General features: G+C 44.2%; 1 protein-coding gene across 8 annotated transcripts in view; it reads left to right on the forward strand.

Annotated features, from left to right (window-relative positions):
• The window catches only part of YEATS2 (YEATS domain containing 2), a 112,099-nt gene that overhangs the window by 85,028 nt on the left and 4,179 nt on the right, over positions 1–22,892 (forward strand). For 5 of the 8 annotated variants that reach the window (XM_032171729.2, XM_032171730.2, XM_032171731.2 and 2 more), the window contains exons 20-28: positions 862–1,038; positions 5,846–6,023; positions 13,445–13,573; positions 14,367–14,465; positions 15,616–15,718; positions 16,609–16,682; positions 18,504–18,583; positions 19,181–19,382; positions 22,072–22,298. In XM_032171729.2, the coding sequence (XP_032027620.1) occupies positions 862–1,038; positions 5,846–6,023; positions 13,445–13,573; positions 14,367–14,465; positions 15,616–15,718; positions 16,609–16,682; positions 18,504–18,583; positions 19,181–19,382; positions 22,072–22,298 (1,269 nt within the window). Of the gene's footprint in view, positions 1–861; positions 1,039–5,845; positions 6,024–8,180; positions 8,573–13,444; positions 13,574–14,366; positions 14,466–15,615; positions 15,719–16,608; positions 16,683–18,503; positions 18,584–19,180; positions 19,420–22,071; positions 22,299–22,892 lie in introns of those variants that run through there. The other 3 variants (XR_009209399.1, XM_032171732.2, XM_058426799.1) reach the window with 3 other exon arrangements.

A 22,892-nucleotide genomic window follows, 5' to 3' on the forward strand; every position in this document is an offset into this window, starting at 1 on the left:
GTGGGCAGATAACGAGGTCAAGAGAGATTGAGACCATCCTGGCCAACATGGTGAAACCCCATCTCTACTAAAAATACAAAAATTAGTGGGGCGTGATGGCACGTGCCTGTAGTCCTAGCTACTCAGGAGGCTGAGGCAGGAGAATCGCTTGCACCCGGGAGGCAGAGGTTGCAGTAAGCCAAGATTGCGCCACTGCACTCCAGCCTGGGCGACAGAGCGAGACTCTGTCTCAAAAAAAAAAAAAAATTAGCCAGGTGTGGCATATACCTGTAATCCCAGCTACTTGAAAGGCTGGGGCAGGAGGATCACTTGAGCCCAGGAGTTCGAGGCTGCAGTGAGCTATGATTGTGCCACTACACTCCAGCCTAGGTGACAGAGCAAGACCCTGTCTCTCAAGAAATAAAATAAAATAAAAAATATGTAATTTGTAAATGGTTCTCCAGTACTAAAATGCTAAGCCTATATCTAATTTAGAAGACCATTAACCTTACCCATTTAAATCTGGCCCCATCTAGGGTTGATTTTCATGTTTAAAGATTATACATACATTTAAGAGCACGTTGTAATCAATTGTTTTGAAAACAAGTGACCTGTTATCTTTGAAGATACTGCTGCCAAATAGTAACTTGTAAATGCATTTGTTTACTTGTTCTATACTGGGGTAAAGGGATATTTATAGGTGAAAGGTCATAAAATTTGGAGCTTGTTAGAAAGGTGCGTAAACACCTCATGTAGGTTTGATTGGTAAGACTGTCTTGGATATTCTCCAAGTCTTGGGGCGTATCTCAACTGTCAGTAAGGAATGAGTTATGTCTATTATCCAAGGCAACGTGATTATTTCTGCCCATTTTGTTTCTGCAGGCAGCCCACGGAGGACAGGCATCTCTGATGAAAATATCCGATAGCACCTTGAAGACTGTGCCAGCCACCTCACAGCTCTCAAAGCCTGGAACCACAATGCTGAGAGTAGCAGGAGGGGTTATCACAACTGCCACTTCCCCAGCTGTGGCCCTCTCAGCAAATGGTCCTGCACAACAGGTGAGAAATAGCATGTCAGTAGAGAATCCTAATGAGACATGAAAGTGGTATAGATACAAGGAAGATGTCCAGCAGGCACACCAGTGGACCTTTTAAAAATACTCAACTATTGCTTTTTTTTTTTAAAGAAATATTCACATACTGCCGGGCGCGGTGGCTCACGCTTGTAATCCCAGCACTTTGGGAGGCAGAGGCGGGCGGATCACGAGGTCAGGAGATCGAGACCACGGTGAAACCCCGTCTCTACTAAAAATACAAAAAAATTAGCCAGGCGTGGTGGCGGGCGCCTGTAGTCCCAGCTACTCGGAGAGGCTGAGGCAGGAGAATGGCGTGAACCCGGGAGGCGGAGCTTGCAGTGAGCCGAGATTGCGCCACTGCACTCCAGCCTGGGCGACAGAGCGAGACTCCGCCTCAAAAAAAAAAAAAAAAAAAAAAAGAAATATTCACATACTATAAAAGTCCCCATTTTGTATATACAGTTCAGTAGTGCTTGTCATTCACATGGTTGTGCAACTGTCATTACCATCATCTAATCCCAGAACGTTTTATCATCCCAAAAAGAAGCCCAGTACCCATCAGCAGTCACTCCCATTCCGCCCTTCTGTAGTTCTAGGCGACCGCTGACCTACTTTATTTGGATTTGCCTATTTTAGACATTTCATATAAAGGGAGTCATATAACATGCCCTTTTGGGTCTGCTTCTGATGCTTAGCATGACTTTGCAGAGTTCATCCACGTTGTGGCTTGCATCAATACTCCTTTTCATGGCTAGATAGTACTCAGTTTGATGGATATACCATATTTTGTTTATCCATTCATCAGTTGATGGACACTTGGATTATTTTCTACTTTTTGACTGTTGTGAATAATGCTGCAGTGAATATTTGTGTACAGGTTTTTGTACAAACACGTTTTTATTTCTCTTGGCTGTATACCTAGGGATGGAATTGCTGGATTATATGGTAACTTTTTTTTTGTTTTTTGAGATGGAGTCTTGCTCTGTCACCAGGCTGGAGTGCAGTGGCGAGATCTTGGCTCACTGCAACCTCCATCTCCCGGGTTCAAGCAATTCCCGTGCCTCAGCCTCCCAAGTAGCTGGGACTACAGGCACACACCACCACGTCCGGCTAATTTTTTGTATTTTAGTAGAGATGGAGTTTCACCATGTTGGCCAGAATAGCCTCAATCTCCTGACCTCGTGATCCACCTGCCTCAGCCTCCCAAAGTGCTGGGATTACAGGCGTGAGCCACTGCGCCTGGCCTATGGTAACTCTTTTTAATGAGGAACTGCTAAACTGTTTTCCCAAGTGGCTACATCATTTTAGATTCCCACCAGCAATATACAAGGGTTCCAGTTTTTCCACAAACTCACCCAAACTTGTTCTTGTCCTTTTTTTTTTTATTATGGCCATTGTAGTGGGTGTAAACTAGTATCTCATTGTGATTTTGATTTGCAATTCCCTGATAGTTAATGATATTGAGCATCTTTTCATGTATTTATTGGCTATTTGTATATCTTTTATCCATTTACATCCTTTGCCCATTTTTTAGTTGGTTGTCGTTTAATCATTGAGGTGTAGGAGTACTTTATATATTCTAGATATGTCTCTTAACAGATTTGCAAAAATTTTCTCGCACTCTGAGCTGTCTTTTCACTTTCTTGATAGTATTGAACCACAAAAGTTTTAAATTTGTTTTTCATTCCTTTTTAAAATTTTTAAATTAGGCTGGGCGCGGTGGCTCACACCTGTAATCCCAGCACTTTGGGAGGCCGAGGAGGGCGGATCACAAGGTCAGGAGATCAAACCATCCTGGCTAACAAGGTGAAACCCCCGTCTCTACTAAAAATACAAAAAAAAATTAGCTGGGCCTAGTGGCAGGTGCCTGTAGTCCCAGCTACTCAGGAGGCTGAGGCAGGAGAATGGCATGAACCCAGAAGGCAGAGCTTGCAGTGAGCCGAGATTGCGCCACTCCACGCCAGCCTGGATGACAGAGCAAGATTCCATCTCAAAAAAAAAAAAATAAAATAAATTATTATGGGTACATAATCAATGTGGATCTTCACAGGGTACATGTGATGTTTTGATGCAGGCATACAATGCATAATAATCACATCAGGGTAATTGGGTTATCTATCACCCTAAGCATTTATCTTTTTTTTAAACCAATTGTACTCTTTGTGACTATAAAATATATAAGAAACTATTGTGAATTTTGGTCATCCTGTTGTGCTGTCAAATACTAGATCTTACTCATCCCTTCTAACTATATTTTTGTACCCATTAACCATCCCCACTCCCTCCCTCCCTGCTGCTGGCCTTCCCACCTTCTGGTAACCACCATTCTTCTCTCTGTCTTCATGGGTTCAGTTGTTTTAATTGTTAGCTCCCACATGAGTGAGAATGTGTGAAATGTGTCTTTCTGTGCCTGGCTTATTTCACTTAACATAATGTCCTCCAGTTCTATCCATGTTGCAAATGACAGGATTTCATTCTTTCTTATAGCTGAATAATATTGCATTGTGTATATGTACCACATTTTCTTTATCGTTCACCTGGTGATGGACACTTAGGTTGATTCCAAATCTTGGCTATTGTGAATAGTGCTGTAATAAACATGGGAGTGCAGACGTCTCTTCGTATACTCATTTCCTTTGTTTTGGGTATATACCTAGCAGTGGGATGTGGATCATATGGCAGTTCTATTTTCAGTTTTTTGAGGACCCTCTGTACTGTTCTCTGTCGTGATTGTACTAACTTACATTCCCACCAGCAGTGTATGAGGGTTCCCTCTTCTCCACATCCTCACCAGCCTTTTGGATGATAGCCATTTTAACTGGGTGGGATGCTTTCTCACTGTAGTTTTGATTTGTGTTTCTCTGACAATTAATGATGTTGAGAATTTTTTTTATATGCCCGTTGGGCCATTTATGTGTCTTCTTTTGAGAAATGTCTGTTCAGATCTTTTGCCCGTTTTCAAATGAGATTGTTTGGCTTTTTTCTATAGAGTTGTTTGAGCTTCTTATATATTCTGATTATCAATCCCTTGTCAGATGTGTATGTAGTTTGCCAGTATTTCTTCTCATTCTGTGGGTTGCCTCTTTGTTGATTGTTTTCTTTGCTGTGCAGAAGCTTTTTAACTTGATGTGATCCCATTTATACATTTTTGTTTTGGTTGCCTGTGCTTTTGAGGTACTACTCAGGAAATCTTTGCCCAAACCAATGTCCTGGAGAGTTTCCCTAATGTTTTCTTGTAGTAGTTTCATAGTTTGATGTCTTAGATTTAACTCTTTAATCCATTTTGATTGCGTGGTGAGAGCTAGGGGTCTAGTTTCATTCTTCTGCGTAAAGATACCCAGTTTTCCCAGCACAAGTCTTTAATAAAGTCCCAACTTACCTATTTTTCTTTCATTGCTTTTTCTTTTGATGTCACATCTGAGAAACCATTGCCTAATCCAAAGCCACAAAATTCAAGCCTATGTTTTCTTCTAAGTTTTATACATTTAGCTCTTATAATTAGGTTTCAGATTCATTCGAGTTATTTATTTATTTATTTATTTATTTATTTATTTGAGATGGAGTCTCGCTCTGTCACCCAGGCTGGAGTAGTGCAGTGGCGTGATGTCGGCTCACTGCAACCTCTGCCTCCCGGATGCAAGCGATTCTTCTGCCTCAGCCTCCCGAGTAGCTGAGACTACAGGCACCCACCACCACGCCCAGCTAATTTTTTTTTTTTTTTTGTATTTTTCATAGAGATGGGGTTTCACCGTGTTAGCCAGGATGGTCTTGCTCTCCCAACCTCGTGATCCACCCACTTTGGCCTCCCAAAGTACTGGGATTACAGGCATGAGCCACTGCGCCTGGCCGCTCGAGTTAATTTTTGTACATGGTGTGAGGTAGACACCAAACTTTATTCTTTTTTGTGTAAATATCCAGTTGGCCTGGAAACAGTTGTTGAAAAACCATCTCTCAGTCGTCTTGGAAGCCCACAGACTTGAATGATGTGGCTTGACTTCTCAAGCTTCATCTCCTGCAGCTGCTGCTTCTCCGCCTGTGCCTCTTCACAGGTGATACCACTCTGCTTTGCAGCTTCTTGAACATACAATGTTCTTTCATGCCTCACCAACTTTCTATATACTCTCCTCTGCCAAGAAACACTGTCATTTCTCCCTTTCTCTGTCTTAAATCTGGAAGATTCCTCTAAAGTGCCTAATGTTTTACCTGAAGCTTTTTCCTGTACCCTCCTATTTCTGTTCCTAGGCAGAAGCAGTGCCTTTCTTCTTGGGTGTGTTGGTGACATTTGCCTGTGCTTGCCATAGCATCATCATACTTAGGTGACTGTTCCTTGGTCGCTTTTCTCTCAGAGCCTTAGCACTTAACCATTATGCCGGCCATGTAGTAGATGTTGGTTGAATGAAGTGACAGACTTTTAAAACATTGTCATGTGTTCTTAATAAAGCTCATTTTTAGTCCATGTGTATATTCTGTGAATATGTCCTCCTAGTTTTTTGGTGATGAAGTTGCCTTTTATAAAGGGATATAATAGGTGGTGAATTTTAAAAATATGATGACCGTATGATACTTCCTTGTTTTAAATTTTTTTAATTTTCTTGGTCCATGAAATGGAAAAGTATAGGAACCACTAAACTAGAGAAGTAATCTTTTTTAAATGGTATAGCATTTACTAAGTAATCACTAACACCCAATAGATGATATTTAGTGTGTGTGCTGTGTGGCCATCACCGCTCTCAGTCAGTCACTCTGCTTTCTTCCTGAACTGTGTTGTTTCTGGCCCCATGGGTGAGCAGTCTGAGGGAATGGCTCCCGTGTCTTCATCTACGGTCAGTTCTGTGACGAAAACTTCTGGGCAAGTGTGTGTGAGCCAGACCACCGTGGGAACCTGCAAGGCTGCCACCCCCACCGTCGTCAGTGCCACGTCCCTCGTGTCCACACCAAACCCCGTCTCTGGGAAAGCCACGGTATCTGGTGAGTTGCATTGTGATATTATTTCTCTCTCTTTTCTCTCATAGGGCTGGAATATTTTTGGAGGATCTTTTTTGTTTGTTTGTTTGAGATAGCGTCTCACTCTGTCGCCCAAGCTAGAGTGCAATATCACAATCTCGACTCACTGCAACCTCTGTCTTCCAGGCTCAAGCCGTCCTCCCACCTCAGCCTCTTGAGTATCTGGGACCACAGGCACATGTCACCACACCCAGCTAATTTTTTGTGTTTTTGGTAGAGATGGGGTTTCACCATGTTGCCCAGGCTGGTCTTGAACTCCTGAGCTCAAGCGATCCACCCACCTCAGTCTCCCAAAGTGCTGGGATTACAGGCATGAACCACTGTGCCCAGCTATTTTTTGGAGGGTCTTAAGCAATATTTTGTATAGTAAATTGTTAAAAGTAATTAACCCAGCAGCATTTTCTGAACAGCTGCTTTTTAGATGAATTATTTTTATTTAAAAATCTACATGTCAGATTTTGTCTGAGACTTTATCATTTGAAAGTTACTATTTGAATTTTTGAATGATATAATAAACCCTTAGCCATGCAGAACCCTACTGGGTATTTTAGCTTTTTTTATAACATAATTTTGTGGAGAGCCAAGAGTTTGCTTTCCTTAAAGTACTAATTTCTTTTTTCCTATAATCAATGTTGAATAGAATTCACTATAAAATGTATACCTTTCTTTGCTTTCATAAACAAAGTATATAAAATACATCTTAGCCTTGATGACTCCAAGTCATAATTTTTAACATTAGTTATTATCTTGGCTAGTGTTAGAGTGATAGGCTGGAGATCCAGTAAGAGCTATGGTGTCTTTGTGCCTGCACTAGAGGGCCTCAGAAAAGTGTACCTTTTGCTTCTGAGTAACAGAGAGCACACATCCTGAGACCAGATTGCCTAAGTTGAAGTGATTTCCTTCAGTTTCTTAGCTGTAAATGAGACTGATAATAATACCTACTTCATAAGGTTGAGAGGTTTAAATGAGTTTGTAACATATCAGTGCTTAGAATACTGTCTGGTGTGTAGTGGCCATTATATAAACAATTGCCACTGCCATTATCATGTGTGACCATTTTTGTTGTTAGTCCATAATCCTTTATCTGCAATTCTAAAATCCCAAAAGCTGTGAAAACCAAAGATTTAATTTTTTTAAATTTTACTTTAAGTTCTGGGATACATGTGCAGAACGTCCAGGTTTGTTAGATAAGTATACATGTGCCATGGTGGTTTGCTGCACCTGTCAACCCATCAGCTAGGTTTTAAGCCCCACATGCATTAGGTATTTGTCCTAATGCTCTCCCTCCCCTTGCCCCGCACCCCCAAACAGGCCCCGGTGTGTGATGTTCCCCTCCCTGTGTCCATGTGTTCTCATTGTTCAATTCCCACTTATGAGTGAGAACATGTGGTGTTTGGTTTTCTGTTCCTGTGTTTGTTTGCTGATGAGAATGATGGCTTCCAGCTTCATCCATATCCCTGCAAAGGACATGAACTCATTCTTTTTTATGGCTGCAAGATTATATTCTATTGTATTGTATTGTATTGTATTATTATTATTTTTTTGACGGAGTCTTGCTCTGTCGCCCAGGCTGGAGTGCAGTGGCATGATCTTGGCTCACTGCAACCTCTGCCTCCTGGGTTCAAGCAATTCTTCTGCCTCAGCTTCCCAAGCAGCTGGGATTACAGGCACCTGCCATCATGCCTGGCTAATTTTTGTAGAGACAGGGTTTTACCATTTGGCCAGGCTGGTCTTGAACTCCTGACCTCAGGTAATCCGCCTGCCTCGGCCTTCCAAAGTGCTGGGATTACAGGCATGAGCCACCATGCCCTGCCAGAGATTTTATTTTTTATAACTAATTTTAGGGCACAATTTGACCTCCATTGACAGCCTGTTTGTATTACTTAATGTGAATATTTGTGTGTTTTGCCATAGAATATTGATGTGTTTGATTACATCATACTATCTCAGCTGCCAGGAAGCTAATATAATATATGGCTTTGCTTCTCAAACTTGAAAGATCAGTTTTGTTTTTGTTTTTCTATAATCTGGTACAGACAGATACTTCTGTAAAATATAATAAAAATGTTGCAGCACTATTGAACTGTTAAAGTTTCTAAATACTGTATTATCTTGTTGCAGATTGATACCAACCAGCATACGGCTGGCACTGGTCTACCGGAAAAACTGAGTATCACCGAGATACACACACACACACTCACGCATGCACACACGCATGCAGACACACCCCTCACTGCCTTTGGATAAGAGGCTGTGGATGTTGTTGTCATTAGTATTATTGCTTCATTCATATGTAGCTCCACACCAAGCCCCTTGTGTCTTGTTGTTTGGATAGAGAACAAAAAATTAAGGCTGATTAGATTTTTCTCTTGATTTCTACCTCCCTGTTAAAATTGACCAACTTCTAGTATAGGGAGTACTTGTTCTCTACTAACTGAATGTTTTATTTGAGGCCCTGTGTTGGATACTGAAGTAGAAATTGTAGAAATAAAAGGAATTATTATAATAATGAATACCCTTCCCTTGTCTCTTTTCTGATCATGTTTTTGGCATGCAGTAGATGAAGTCTCCCTGCTGTAAGTTCTAGTTTCCTAAGATGCTGCTGATGGAACTTTCTGTATCACATTTTCTTTTCTTTTTTTTTTTTTGAGATGGAATTTTGTTCTTGTTGCCCAGGCTGGAGTGCAGTGGAACAATCTTGGTTCACTGCGACCTCTGCCTCCCGAGTTCCAGTGATTCTCCTGCCTCAGCCTCTTGAGTAGCTGGGATTACAGGCGTGCGCCACCACATCCCACTAATTTTTGTATTTTTAGTAGAGATGGGGTTTCACCATGTTGACCAGGCTGGTCTCGAACTCCCAACCTCAGGTGATCCTCCCGCCTCAGCCTCCCAAAGTGCCAGGATTACAGGCGTGAGCCACCGCACCCAGCCCACATTTTCATAAAAGGATCAAACTATTTCCTACTTCAATTAAGTTTTTTGTGTGCATCATAAACTGCATTAAACAAGGTCTCATTGGGACAGAAGCTGCGTGAGCAAGGGAGAGAGCGTAAGGAGATTCCATCAGAGCACACAGGGCCTGTGTGGGGTGTTGGAACTTTGACTCTGGGGGAAGCCACTGGAGGGTTTTAAGCTAAGGTGGAATATGATCTGCCTTACCTTTTAACAGGATCATTGGTGCAGTATTGACAGTAATTTCTGGGGCACAAGGTGGAAGCAGGGAATGGACCAGGAAATAGACACTAAGAAAGAAAATTTGATGATGTATCAGGGAACTCTGGCCAGACAAGGATTTTTCCCAGAAGTGAAGGGCATGAACTGCCAGTTTCAAAAGGCACAGTGTAAAGAAATTGAAAATTTCAGAAATTACATTATCATTGAGCTTCTCAGTGGCAGTACTAGAAGCTAGCATACTACTGCTTTTCAAAATGCAAGAACATTATTTTCAGTCTAGAATTCTCTAGTCAAGGAGATCATTACAGAGTGAGGGTAGAACTACTTCTGACAAGCAAAGTTTGAAATGTATTTCCTCTGTACCCTCTCCAAAGACATTCCTAAAATATGGGATGGGGTTATGTCCCAGTCAGCTGTTGTAAGGTGAAAATATTCTAAGTAGAAAAAATGCATGACTGGCTGGGGGCTGTGGCTCGCTGCCACTGCCCAGCATCACGAGAGAGGTTCAGGTACAGTTTCTACTGAGTGCCTGTCACTTTCATACCATGCCAAAGTCAAAAACTCCAAAGTCAACCATTGTAAGGGAACATCTGTATAGGGAAGAAAGGGTATATAAGTGCCTTAAAGGGGGCACTTTTTAAGGCATTTATACCTTTTCTGGGCCCCATCTAGGGGCTAGATTTGACTTTGACTCTGGGGGAAGCCACTGAAGACCCCATCTAGGGGCCGGGTGTGGTGGCTCACGACTGTAATCTCAGCAGTTTGGGAGGCCAAGGCAGGCAGATCGCTTGAGCTTGGGAGTTTGAGACAAGCCTGGGCAATGTGGCAAGACCCCATTTCTTTTTATTATTATTATTATTATTATTATTATTATACTTTAAGTTTTAGGGTACATGTGCACAACGTGCAGGTTTGTTACATATGTATACATGTGCCATGTTGGTGTGCTGCACCCATTAACTCGTCATTTAGCATTAGGTATATCTCCTAATGCTGTCCCTCCCCTCTCCCCCCACCCCACAACAGTCCCCGGTGTGTGATGTTCCCCTTCCTGTGTCCATGTGTTCTCATTGTTCAGTTCCCACCTATGAGTGAGAACATGGGGTGTTTGGTTTTTTGTGCTTGCGATAGTTTGCTGAGAGGACCCCATTTCTTAAAAAAAAAAAAAAGAAAAAATTAGCTAGGCGTGGTAGTTGTGCCTGTAGTCCCAGCTACTCGGGAGGCTGAGATGGGAGGATCACTTGACCCTGGGAGGTCAAGGTTGCAGTGAGCCATGATCGCTCGCATCACTGCACTCCAGCCTGGGTGACAGAGCAAGACACTGTCTCAAAAAAAAAAAAAAAAAACAAAACCATCTACGCTAATAGTAAATCAGTAGGTAAAATTAAAAATTGATGAATCAAGGCCTACAATACATACATTCCTTTTTAAATTGTTTTTATTTTATTTTTAGAGCAGAGTCTTGCTCTGTTACCCAGGCTGGAGTGCAGGGGCGTGATCATAGCTCATTGTAGCCTCTGAACTCCTGGGCTCAGGCTGTCCTCCCGCCTCAGTCTCCCAAATGGCTGGTACTACAGGGGCATGCCACCACACAGGACTAATTTTTTTTTTTTTTTTTAGAGACAGGGTCTTGCTTTGTTGCCGAGGCTGGTCTCAAACTCCTGGCCTCAACCAGTCCTCCCTTGGCCTCCCAAAGTGCTGGGGTTACAGGTGTAAGCTGCTGCACCTGGCCCTACACATTCTTTTACATATACTGAGATAAACATTAGTAAGAACTGAAAGGGATTAAAGTGGATACCAGTAGGGAACTAGATGAAAATAGGGAGGTGGAATGGGGGTTGGCTATGTTTAGTTATAAGCCTTTTAGTACTTTTTAACTTTTCAGCTGATGAGCATGCACAAAAATACGGGAACTTCAGATCATTGTTAAACTCCTCAAGATCATGTCTCCGGAAGTATTACTACCTGACTGATTTAACACTCTTCTATTCCAAAGAAAGATTTTGTTTATTTAAGGCCTTGTTCTAGAAAGTATTTAAGATTATTCCTTTCCTTAGCTCAGACCAGCAGCTTTCCAGTGCCTTAAAGTATCTTTAGCTCCTAATGCTGTTTTTTGTTTTTGTTTTTGTTTTTGAGACGGAGTTCCGCTCTTGTTGCCCAGGCTGGAGTGCAATGGCGTGATCTCGGCTCACTGAAACCTCCGCCTCCCGAGTTCAAGTGATTTTCCTGCCTCAGCCTCCCAAGTAGCTTGAATTACAGGCACCTGCCACCATGCCCGGCTTTTTTTTTTGTATTTTTAGTAGAGATAGGGTTTCACCATGTTGGCCAGGCTGATCTCAAACTCCTGACCTCAGGTGATCCACCTGCCTCAGCCTCCCAAAGTGCTGGGATTACAGGCGTGAACCACCGCACCCGACCACTGTTTTTAAGTATTTCTAAAAACGTGTTTGTATTGTTTGTGCCTTGTATGCTCCTTCACAGTAAAGGCCCTTTGTGATTTTTTTAAATGGCCCTCTGGATGCCTAGAATAGTTTCACATGGAAATGGGAATATAGAAATCACCTTTAAAACAAAATGAGGGAAGGTGATCCTTTCTAAAACAATAGAGAACATCTGATGTTTGAAAAACAAGGGCTGCTGCACAGAGTTAGGAAACAATGAGGTGTGGTGTGTAGACAGATGGACATACTAGATATGTAGGGACAGTGGGAAGGAGATGCCCATACACTGGGACCAGATTAAAATGGACCCTGAATGCTTGAAGCTAATTTTGGAAATATGTTTTAGGCAGTCAGGAGCCAGCATAGGTTTTTAAGTAGGAGAATGAGGATGTTTCACATCAAAGCACAGAATTTTATATCCAGAGCTATGTACAAAATCCAAAATTGTGTACACATCAGAGCTATGTGCAAAATAAATTATCATAGAAAACAAACATGGAAGAGTACTGTCTGAAAACACTAGTATTGATTTTCTCTGCGGTAGGACTTTGGGTGACTTTTTATCCTTTTTACTAGCAAAAATGTGTTACTTCATGGTTGTATGACGAGGATACTTTCAATCATTATGGCCAGGCACAGTGGTTCACATCTATAATCCCAGCGCTGGCCAGGCGCGGTGGCTAACGCCTGTAATCCCAGCACTTTGGGAGGCCTAGGTGAGTGGATCACTTGAGGTTAGGAGTTCGAGACCAGCCTGGCCAACATGGCGAAACCCTGTCTCTACTAAAAATACAAAAATTAGCTGGGCATGGTGGCACGCGCCTGTAATCCCAGCTACTCGGGAGGCCTAGGCAGGAGGATCGCTTGAACCTGGGAGATGGAGGTTGCAGTGAGCCGAGATGGCGGCGCCATTGCACTCTAGCCTGGGCGACAGAGTGAGATCCAACTCCAAAAAAAAGAAAAAAAAAAAAAATTCCAGTGCTTTGGGAGGCCATGGTGGGAGGATCGCTCGAGGCCAGGAGTTTCAAGACCAGCCTGAGCAACAAAGCAAGACCCCATCTCTACAAAAACAAGTTAAAAATTAGCTGTGTGTCATGCTATGCCTGTAGTCCCAGCCACTCTGGAAGCTGAGACAGGAGGATCACTTGAGCCCAGGAGTTCAAGGTTACAGTGAGCTATGATCGTACCACTGCACTTTTCAACCTGGGCGACGGCCTGTCTCTAACAATATAAATAAATAAATAAATAGATAGATAGATAGATAGATAGATAGATAGATAGATAGATAGATAGATAGATAGATAGATAGATAGATTAGATAGATAGATAGATAGATAGATAGATAGATAGATAGATAGATAGTAGATAGATAGATAGATAGATAGATAGATAGATAGATAGATAGATAGATAGATAGATAGATAGGGGCCAGGCACAGTGGCTCATGTCTATAATCCCAGCACTTTGGGAGGCCAAGGCAGGAAAATCGCTTGAACCTGGGAGGCAGAGGTTGCAGTAAGCCGAGATCGCGTCAGCCTGGGCGACAGAGCGAGACTCCATCTCAAAAAGTAAATAAACAGTTACTGTCATGCCAATGTTTTATTGTGAAATCCACAGCATCTGTTGTCTCCTGCTTCTTGCTCTTTGTTTACTGGAAGGTTAAATGTCCTGGGAGCTTCCTCCGTGACAAAATATGGGTGGCACAGAGGATAAGAAACTTTGCCGAAGCACCTGACCTTCAACTTGGCCTTATCTTCCAATTTGTTCTAGGACTGTTAAAGATTCATTCCAGTCAGTCCAATCCCCAGCAGGCTGTCCTGACGATTCCCAGCCAGCTCAAACCACTCAGCGTAAACACATCTGGAGGGGTGCAGACGATCCTGATGCCTGTGAATAAAGGTGAGTCCCTTGCCCACGGGTCATCTGTGCTGTGGCCGCCTCCACATCTCCCCGCATTTACCAGGTGGTGACTGCTCTGCCCGTGTACAGCCACCCTTCAGCTGTCACGGTATTCCCAGCGCCTTGAATGCTAGAGCACCAATGGCAGGACTCAAAACCCAAATGTTCGTTGGCTTCTAAATAGCTGCCCTTATCTAAAGTTGAGTTGAGGGAACATTTTGTTTATAAGAATTTACATTAATTGGATTGTTGTTTTCCTTTCCTTTTTTTTTTTGAGACAGAGTTTCGCTCTGTTGCCAAGGCTGGAGTGCGGTGGCAAGATCTCGGCTCACTGCAACCTCCACCTCCTGGGTTCAAGCGATTCTCATGCCTCAGCCTCCCGAGTAGCTGGGACTACAGGCGCGTGCCACCACGCCTGGCTAATTTTTGTATTTTTAGTAAAGACGGGGTTTCACCATGTTGCCCAGGCTGGTCTTGAACTCCTGACCTCAGGTGATCCACCCGCCCCGGCCCCCCAAAGTGCTGGGATTACAGGTGTGAGCCACTGCACCTGGCCTGGATTGTTATTTTCTTAGTTTAGTGACAGGCTCCCGTTTCTACAGTTGAAGATATATCTCAGTTACCCTCATACCTAATAATCGCCCACTGTTAAAAAGGGACTTTGCAGTTCCTGTTGTCCTCAAGTTGCCTTCGTGCTGTTAGTCTAATGTGGGGTTCTCACCTGGAAGTAGATCACCCTCATTAAAAATAATTTTTGTATTTGTTACATCCCTCCCTCCTTTTTTCCCTTCAGTGGTTCAGTCATTTTCTACCAGCAAGCCACCTGCCATTCTGCCTGTAGCTGCCCCAACTCCAGTTGTCCCCAGCTCTGCTCCAGCAGCTGTTGCAAAAGGTACGTAGGATCTCAGAGTTCTTGTCCAGAAGTTTTGTTATTTATCTTTTTTGTTGTCGTTCACGTTCTCTCCTGATGTCCAGAAGTTTTATGCGGGACATTACCATAATCTGAATCTTTTGAATTTTCAGCATTTGTGAATCAGTCACTTGGCAAATATGTCCTAAATGCTCATATGGTAGACTTAACATTGAGGGAAACACAGAGATGTATAAAGGGTCATTTCTGCCCTTAAGTAGTTTATAATCAGGTTGAAAAGAATTGCTGTAGACAGCAAACAATCGTTGATAAACACAAGACATTTGGCCAGGGAACTGATTGCTGAAATATTGCAGCTTGGGATGTCTGATCAGGGTTGGCAGGGGGTGTGGAGCAGGGCAAGACTTTGTACTGAGTATGGATTATAACCTGGACTTTAAAAGAGTAGAGGTTTTTTAGCTGTGGGGAGTCAAGGGGTAGGCCAGATTAAGGGCACAGGAGAGACAAAGACTCAGCTTCCCCTTTGGGGAAGTGGCCAGTTAGAGGGAGTCATTCGGGGAGTATAGTTGTGGTAAAGGAGGTTTTAGGTAGGGGTCAGACTTTGGCGAGCTGGCAGTGGGAGACATTCCGGCCCACAAGAGGAGATCAGGATAGCACGGTGGATTAGAGCAACACGTGACATTGATAACATGAGTGTCCAAGCACAGGGGATCTGATTTTTGCTTTCTGCCTTGTGTCTCAGAACACTAAGATAATGCTGAAAGTTGATAAACTAGCTGGAGAGATGATATTGAAAAGGTCCCAATATTAGAACTTAGAACTAACCAGCCCTGTACTTCAGAGTAGCATTGTTAAATCACGTGTGTGGGGATGGGGGTGAGGAATCTTACATAGCAGTGTGGGTGGCCCTTTAAGAAATATCTCAGGAGCCATTTTATTGCCCCCGCCCTGTCATGAGGCTGGAGTTGGCCCCCCTGAGACCCAGGCTAACAGTTCTTCCCTTGTCTGATGACCCTGGGATGACAGGAGCCATCTCAGTCCCCTGGCTGTGTCCCCACAACAGCTGGAGTGGCAGTTTCCTTGCTGAGCTTCACTGTAAGAGCTTTGTTTGTGCCTGCACGTGTCCTTCCACCGCTGACCCCTAACAGCTGCCTCTTTGTTGCTCTTGTAGTGAAGACTGAACCAGAAACACCTGGGCCGAGCTGCCTCTCTCAGGAGGGTCAGACAGCAGTGAAAACAGAAGAAAGTTCTGAGCTGGGAAACTATGTCATTAAGTAATTCTTCCAATCTTTCCTAAAGGAATTCTGCTTCGGGTGTTTGTCATGCCTGTGACAGCTGAGTATGTGCAGAGTTGTGTGTGTAGCTCTAAGCCCTTGACAGGAGGAAACTGTCTGTCCCCATGCAGTGGACAAGTGTTACCATTTGATGCACAGCTGAGGGTCATCATTTTATACAGTGGTGTGACTGGAGGTGGCACTTGATTTGTAGCCTTAGAAGCCTCAGATGGGATTAGACCTCCCTTCAGTTGAGGTTGCCAACATGGGCTTTCTCTGCTGAGCCTGTGGGCACAAAATTTCTCCTGTTGCCATCACTCAGGTGTGTACACGCTTTGTGACTGGGTGTCCACACACCTGCCTCATCTTAGCTGCCTCTTCATGGGCTATACACACTCTTTGCTTCTTCTAAAAATGCTTCCCGAAGTTTCCTAATTTCTAAATCAGGAAGCCACTTCTGACCAGCTACTTTTAAGTATCTCAGACTGCTGAGGACAATAGAAACTTAGCCACTTTAACATGGTAGATGGAGGTGTGAACTGTAATAACCATAAGATGAGTATATAGAATTTTTCTCCCCTAGTAGCAGTCACATTGCAAAAAGATTATATTGCTATTTAATTTTAAAGTGTAGATTAAATGTCTGTAATACGTGCATAATCTTCCATTCCTGGAATCTTATTTAGTCTTGACATTTTCTTTTTAAGCACAGAACACCCTTCCTTTACAAAGAAGATAATCTATGGAAGGAAAAACATGCTAATATGATGGTTTTACATTATAATTCCCTCAGAACGGAATATATCCATTAAGTACATGGCATATATATGGCTATAGAAATTGCTACATGTATTTAATTTATTGCCTTAATTTTTTTCTATCCCTCTCAGGATAGACCATTTAGAGACTATCCAGCAACTCTTAACAGCAGTAGTAAAGAAGATTCCATTAATCACTGCAAAAAGTAAGACAATTACACTGAATATAGGGGTGCATTTTTTAAAGCCGTAAACTTAAGGTATTGAGTCAACTGAAATCACTTGGGATTGTAAATTAATATTGATATGGCAGTTACCTTATAAGGTTCCAGCTAGATATACAGCTCATTTGCAAGGGTTTTAGAATTCACATCCAGTTAGTTTTTTATTCTTTTACTGTGTTGATCTGTAGAAGGAATGTTTTACATTTTTCGTATGTAAATCATAGATTATTTTGTATGCAGTTAAAACTCTGCATTAGCATTTGGCGTTTGTGAGTGAGGAAAGCATTTAATGTTTGCCTGCAGTGTACCAGGTGCTGTGCAGGCTGGGTACGTTCACTGTCTCATACAATCCCAGCCTCCTGTGTGACAGCTGGTGTCGTCTCCACTTACAGATGAGGAAACTGAGGATAAGCAGGGTTGAGTGACTTGCTCGAGATCACGTAGCCACAGGTGGTGAAACAGGATACAAACCTGGTTCTGTTTGACTCTAAGACCATTCATCTTTCCTCTGAAACTCAGTATTGCACACTGTAGAAATGCAGTTTTTAAGACCTCCCAAAGTGGCGTGCTATGTCACTGCCCATTGTTAGCAAGATTGAGTAAATGGCTGCTTAGCCCCAGTTGTTTTGACAGAATCAGGAGCCCTTGCTGAGGGGCCAGCAGCCTGCGGACACAGGAGCATGCTCATGGCAAGGCCACCATGCACACTCAGAGGGAAGCCACAAGGCAGCCTCCATGCCACTCAGATTTGTAGGGCTCTGAACACATACACCAGGTACAGACCACCTACTTAGTTTTTCCAACTGTAATAGCAAGGCAGTAATCTCTTTCTCTAAGGTAAAGTTTGGGGGATCATTTTGATGTATCTCAGAGTAAACTTTTGGTAACGGTTTCTCAGACTAACAGAAGAAATTCAAACAAAAAAGTCTCTCTCGTATATATGTGTGTGTGTGTGTGTGTGTGTGTGTGTGTATATATATATATATACGTATATATATAGCAGCAATTTACTCTGTCTAGCTAACGATGGGCAGTGACACAGCACACCACTTTGGGATATATATACGCATACACACACACACACACACACACACACACACACACACACTTCTCCTTAAAAATACAGAATATAAGAGCTGGAAGGTAGTTCAGAAACCATCTTCCCAGCTTTCTCAATTTATAGATGAGAAAACCAAGCTGGGCGTGGTGGCTTACGCCTGTAATCCCAGCACTTGGGGAGGTTGAGGCGGGCGGATCACCTGAGGTCAGGACTTTGAGACCAGCCTGGTCAACATGATGAAACCCCATCTCTACTAAAAATACAAAAATTAGCCAGTCATGGTGGTGCGTGCCTGTAGTCCCAGCTCCTCGGGAGGCTGAGGCAGGAGAATCGCTTGAACCTGGGAGGCAGAGGTTGCAGTGAGCTGAGATTGCGCCACTGTACTCCAGCCTGGGCGACAAAGTGAGACACCATCTACCACAGCCACCTTGTGAGTTAATGGCAGGTCCAGGGCTCCTAGTGGAGCACCAGTTCCACAGACTTTAATAGCCTATGGCAGCGATTACCTTCTCTACCAAAGAAGCAAAGTTCCCAAGAAGGTGCGTTGCTTTGAGTACACACAACAAGACGCCTTCTTTTCTGAGGAGACGCCCTCCTGTGTTAGGCTGCATCTGAGCTTGCCCAGTAAGGAACATACATGCAATAAAGAGGTCTGAAGAAGTGACTGGCTTGCCTCCAGCAAATGACGTGTGATTGGAATCCTAAGAGCTTTATTCAGGCTTTGCTGGGTATGTGCATTCTAGGTGAAGATGCCAGCTGCTTTTCTGCAAAGTCTGTGGAGCAGTACTATGGCTGGAACATTGGAAAAAGGAGAGCCGCTGAGGTAACCCACGTCTGCCTGTTTGACACACAGGCAGAAATGCCTGTCCATTCTGGCTGCCTCCAGATACCTTGTCTTAAGGAACAGGGATACAGATTGCAGCATATTTTGTTGAAATATTTGATGGCAGAATATTTTCCTCAGTTAAAAAAAAATCTCATTTTTCAAAGACCTGTATCCAGCTGACTTTCAGGCCTGCCTTCTTTTCCTGCACTGGTAGAAACATCCCTCACAGTTTCTAATTTTTTTTCGGAGTTTCAGAATTTTAAATGAACTCGAGTATTGAGTCCTTACAGTGGGAAGGTGCTGTGGTCAGTTTAGGGAAAGTTGGGGTAGGAGGGGAAGTGGGAGATCGCAGGTTGAGACCAGGTGAAGATCCTTAAAGGCCAAACCTAGGAGTTGCTGTTTTATTGTATTAGCATTAGGGAAGTTCTACTTTTTTTTTTTTAAATGGGGAGTAACACAACCAGGTTTTTTTCTTTAAAAAAAAAAAATTCTAACAATTGTTAAGTTAGGATGGTGATTTATGGTTGCATGATATGTAGTTGTGTTAAGTGGAAGGATTTGATTATGGTTCCAAAAAAAATTTTTATTTTTAAGTGGCAAAGAGCCATGACAATGCGAAAAGTCTTACAAGAAATCCTGGAGAAGAATCCGAGATTTCACCACCTGACTCCCCTCAAAACCAAGCACATTGCTCACTGGTGCCGCTGTCATGGCTACACCCCACCAGACCCTGAGAGCCTGAGGAATGACGGGGACTCCATCGAGGACGTGCTGACCCAGATCGACAGCGAGCCCGGTAAGCCTTCAGTGGCACTGCCCAGAGCGTCTGGCAGCCTGGGGGCATTCGCTGAGGTAGAGAGAGGTGAGGACTTGGAAGAGGTGCTGTAGAGAACAAGAGCCTTTCCTACCTCCTGCCATGTCCTTCCCGGGACCGTGCAGTCCCCGTGGAGCTGTTTGTAGCCAGGTATCTCAAGTGTTGTGCCCCAGCCACAAACGTTCCGGCCCGTGGCATGCAGCAGGCAGACACTCTTCACTCAGGAGTCCCTGCTCGGCATCATTTCTTCTTTGAAGACTCCTAATCCATCTCCTTTCCTGCAGATTGAAGCGGCTTTCACATCTTTTGTGACCTTAGGGACCCCCCATGCCCCAGACAAGTTTGTGCTACTTCTGTGAAGATGAGGCCTGTGTCTCATCTGTTACTTTATCTCCAAACCCAGCTCGGAGGACGCCACCCAGTGTGGGAGGCATGCGTGAAAACTAGTAATGTTGCAGGTGAAATGAATTGTTTTATGATTAAAAAACAAACCACTTGGCCGGGAGCAGTGGCTCACGCTTGTAATCCCAGCACTTTGGGAGGCCGGGGTGGGCGGATCATGAGGTCAGGAGTTTGAGACCATCCAGGCTAACACACCGAAACCCCGTCTCTACTAAAAATGCAAAAAAATTAGCCGGGCATGGTGGCCGCGCACCTGTGGTCCCAGCCACTCGGGAGGCTGAGGCAGGAGAATTGCTTGAACCAGGGAGGCGGAGGTTGTAGTGAGCCGAGATCGTGCCACCACACTCCAGCCTGGGCAACAGAGCAAGACTCCGTCTCAAAAAAAAACCACAACAAAAACAGACCTCTGCTGCAGGGCCATGGGGTGTAGGAGCAAGGGATTAAAGTTATATAGGCAGAAGAAGCATTTTGAGTTTCACCTCAAAGAATAAGAAGCGTTGGGCCAGGCGTAGTGGCTCACGCCTGTAATCCCAACACTTTGGGAGTCAAGGCAGGAGGATCCCTTGAGCCCCTGGGAGTTTGAGACCAGCCAGGGCAACATAGCAGGACCTTATCGCTCCAAAAAATACAAAAATTAGCCGGGTGTGGTAGCTCGCCTGTAGTCCCAGCTACTTGGGTAACTAAGGTGAGAGGGATCACTTGAGCCCGGGAGGTTGAGGCTGCAGTGAGCCATGAGCACAGCACTGCACTCCAGCCTGGGCAACAGAGCCAGGCCCTGTCTCAATAAAATAAAAAGAAAGGTTGTTCTCTGCCCCCAGCCCCATTTATATAAAGGAAAAACAGAAGCTCCGCCTCCCTGTCCAAGGAAACCTGGAGCACAGAGGTGGGGTTCCTTTAAGACTTAGGGCCGGGCTCAGTGGCCTCCCACTTTGGGAGGCTGAGGCAGGAGGATTGTTTGAGCCCGGGAGTTCAAGACCAGCCTGGACAACACAGTGAAACCTTGTCTCTACAAAAAATGCAAAAATTAGCCAGGCATGGTGGTGCATGCCTGTAGTCCCAGCTACTCTGGAAGCTGAGGCGGGAGGATTGCTTGAGCCCAAGAGGTTGAGGCTGCAGCAAGCTGTAATCATGCCACTGCTCTCCAGCTTGGGTGACAGCACAAGACCCTGTCCAAAAAAAAAAAAAAAACAAAAGCAGGGGGGTGGGGGCAAGTCCCGTTTTTGCCATTAAGCTTCTTGAGAGCCTAATGCAGGATGGCCTCTCCTTTCTCTCGTCTCCTGCAACGCTTAGTATCAGCAGCATGAGGGCTTGTCTGACTTCGCTGTGTAAGCTACTCGCAGAGCAGAGACCGTATTGATGATCCCTGGGCTTCACTGACACTGTGTGGAAAGCACAGTACTTGCACGTGCTCGGCTTCCTTTTAATCTGACTGATTACAAACGGCCCCTAACCTGCAGTGGTTTGACCTGTGATTTGATGTTGTGACTTTAAAATGGTCTGAAAGCTGTAGGCATCAGCACACGCCTTGATTTATGATGGGATTGCATCCAGATAAGGCCATCATAAGTTGAAAATATCCTAAAGTCAAAAATGATACTTTCAACTTACGGTGGGTTTTTCGGACATAGCCCCATCCATCATAACTTGAGGAGCAGCTGGAGCTTGTTAGAGCCCAGTCAGTAAAACAGAAGGCCAGGAGCTGGGTGCCCTTAAATCTTGTACCTGGTGTGGGCCTCACACACTCATCCAGAAAGTGGAAGGGCACTAGTGCCCTAGACCTGGCCTTAAGGTCCTCACACTCCTGATTAGGCTTTGTATAAATCACCTTATTAGAGACTGGACCCATAATATACATTGAAATGTTAACAGTCCTGCTCTCTGAGCAGTGAGAATAGGGGTGATTCTTTTTATTTTCTTCACTCTGCATTTCTAAATTTTCCAGATTTGAGATGAAGAAAAATCAGGTCAGTCCTTAATACTCAGAGGGAGGGGGATGGCCTGGTTTTTGGTGGCAGAAGTGAGAATTCATACTGTTGTCTTAGATGGCAGTTACCTTACATAGATCACACACAAGATGCCTGTGTTTGTGCCTCTCTCCCTCATGAATTACTAGTTCTCATCATTATAGATCCATAGAATGTTAGAACTGGAAAGAAGGTCAGCTCCCCTGATGCTTATCCCCCTTCCTCAGACCATGGGTCTCTTGGAGACGGAAAATCCTCTTCTGTTGGCCGCACAGCTGTCGTAACACTGCTTGCCTTTCATTTAGAGTGCCCATCATCATTCTCCTCTGCTGACAACCTCTGCCGCAAACTGGAGGACCTGCAACAGTTCCAGAAAAGGGAACCCGAGAATGAGGAGGAGGTGGACATCCTCAGCCTCTCCGAGCCAGTGAAGATAACCATCAAGAAGGAGCAGGAGGAGAAACAAGAGGAAGTCAAGTTCTACCTGCCACCAACCCCAGGGTCTGAATTTATTGGGGATGTCACACAGAAGGTAGGGGTTGTGGTGTTAATTGTTCATGCAGCAGACCAGACTCAGAGCTAGATGTTCAGACGTTCAGCCTCACAGACACAGACTCAGACCCAGACTCTTCTGGTGGTGTAAATGCTTGACTTCCTTCTGCCTGGTTGACCCAGGTGTGCTCTCAGGGCTCCCAGCTTCCTGCATCAGAGCCCTTGGGCAGAAACGGTAATTACATGTGAAAAGGTCCTTGTTGAACGCAGACTTGAAGCAAAGCTGGCTAGATAGAAACGGTTGATTACTCTTCATCTTGTTTTTTCTCATCTGCCTCAGTAGAAGCATCTTTCCCTCATGAGGCATGTCGTACTCTTTCTGAGTTGCACGTCAGCGCGTAATCCTCCCCTGATGTGTTGATAGCTCCTGAGTGCCCCGCCGGTGGTGCAGATGGCGTGCACCGACCTTAGTATACAGGAGAGAGGTATTTATCCACCCTGCCGGAGCCTAACAGCTCTTCAGCATCTGCCAGTTGCTCAGGGCCCGAGGTGAAAGACAGTGTGCTTTTATTGGATGCCATGAAGAATGGGCGAGATGCAGTTTCCAAGTGCAAACAGGACATTGGAGGCTGAC

This window comes from Hylobates moloch, unplaced genomic scaffold (assembly GCF_009828535.3).
Source record: "Hylobates moloch isolate HMO894 unplaced genomic scaffold, HMol_V3 SCAFFOLD_13, whole genome shotgun sequence".
Taxonomy (NCBI): Eukaryota; Metazoa; Chordata; class Mammalia; order Primates; family Hylobatidae; genus Hylobates; species Hylobates moloch.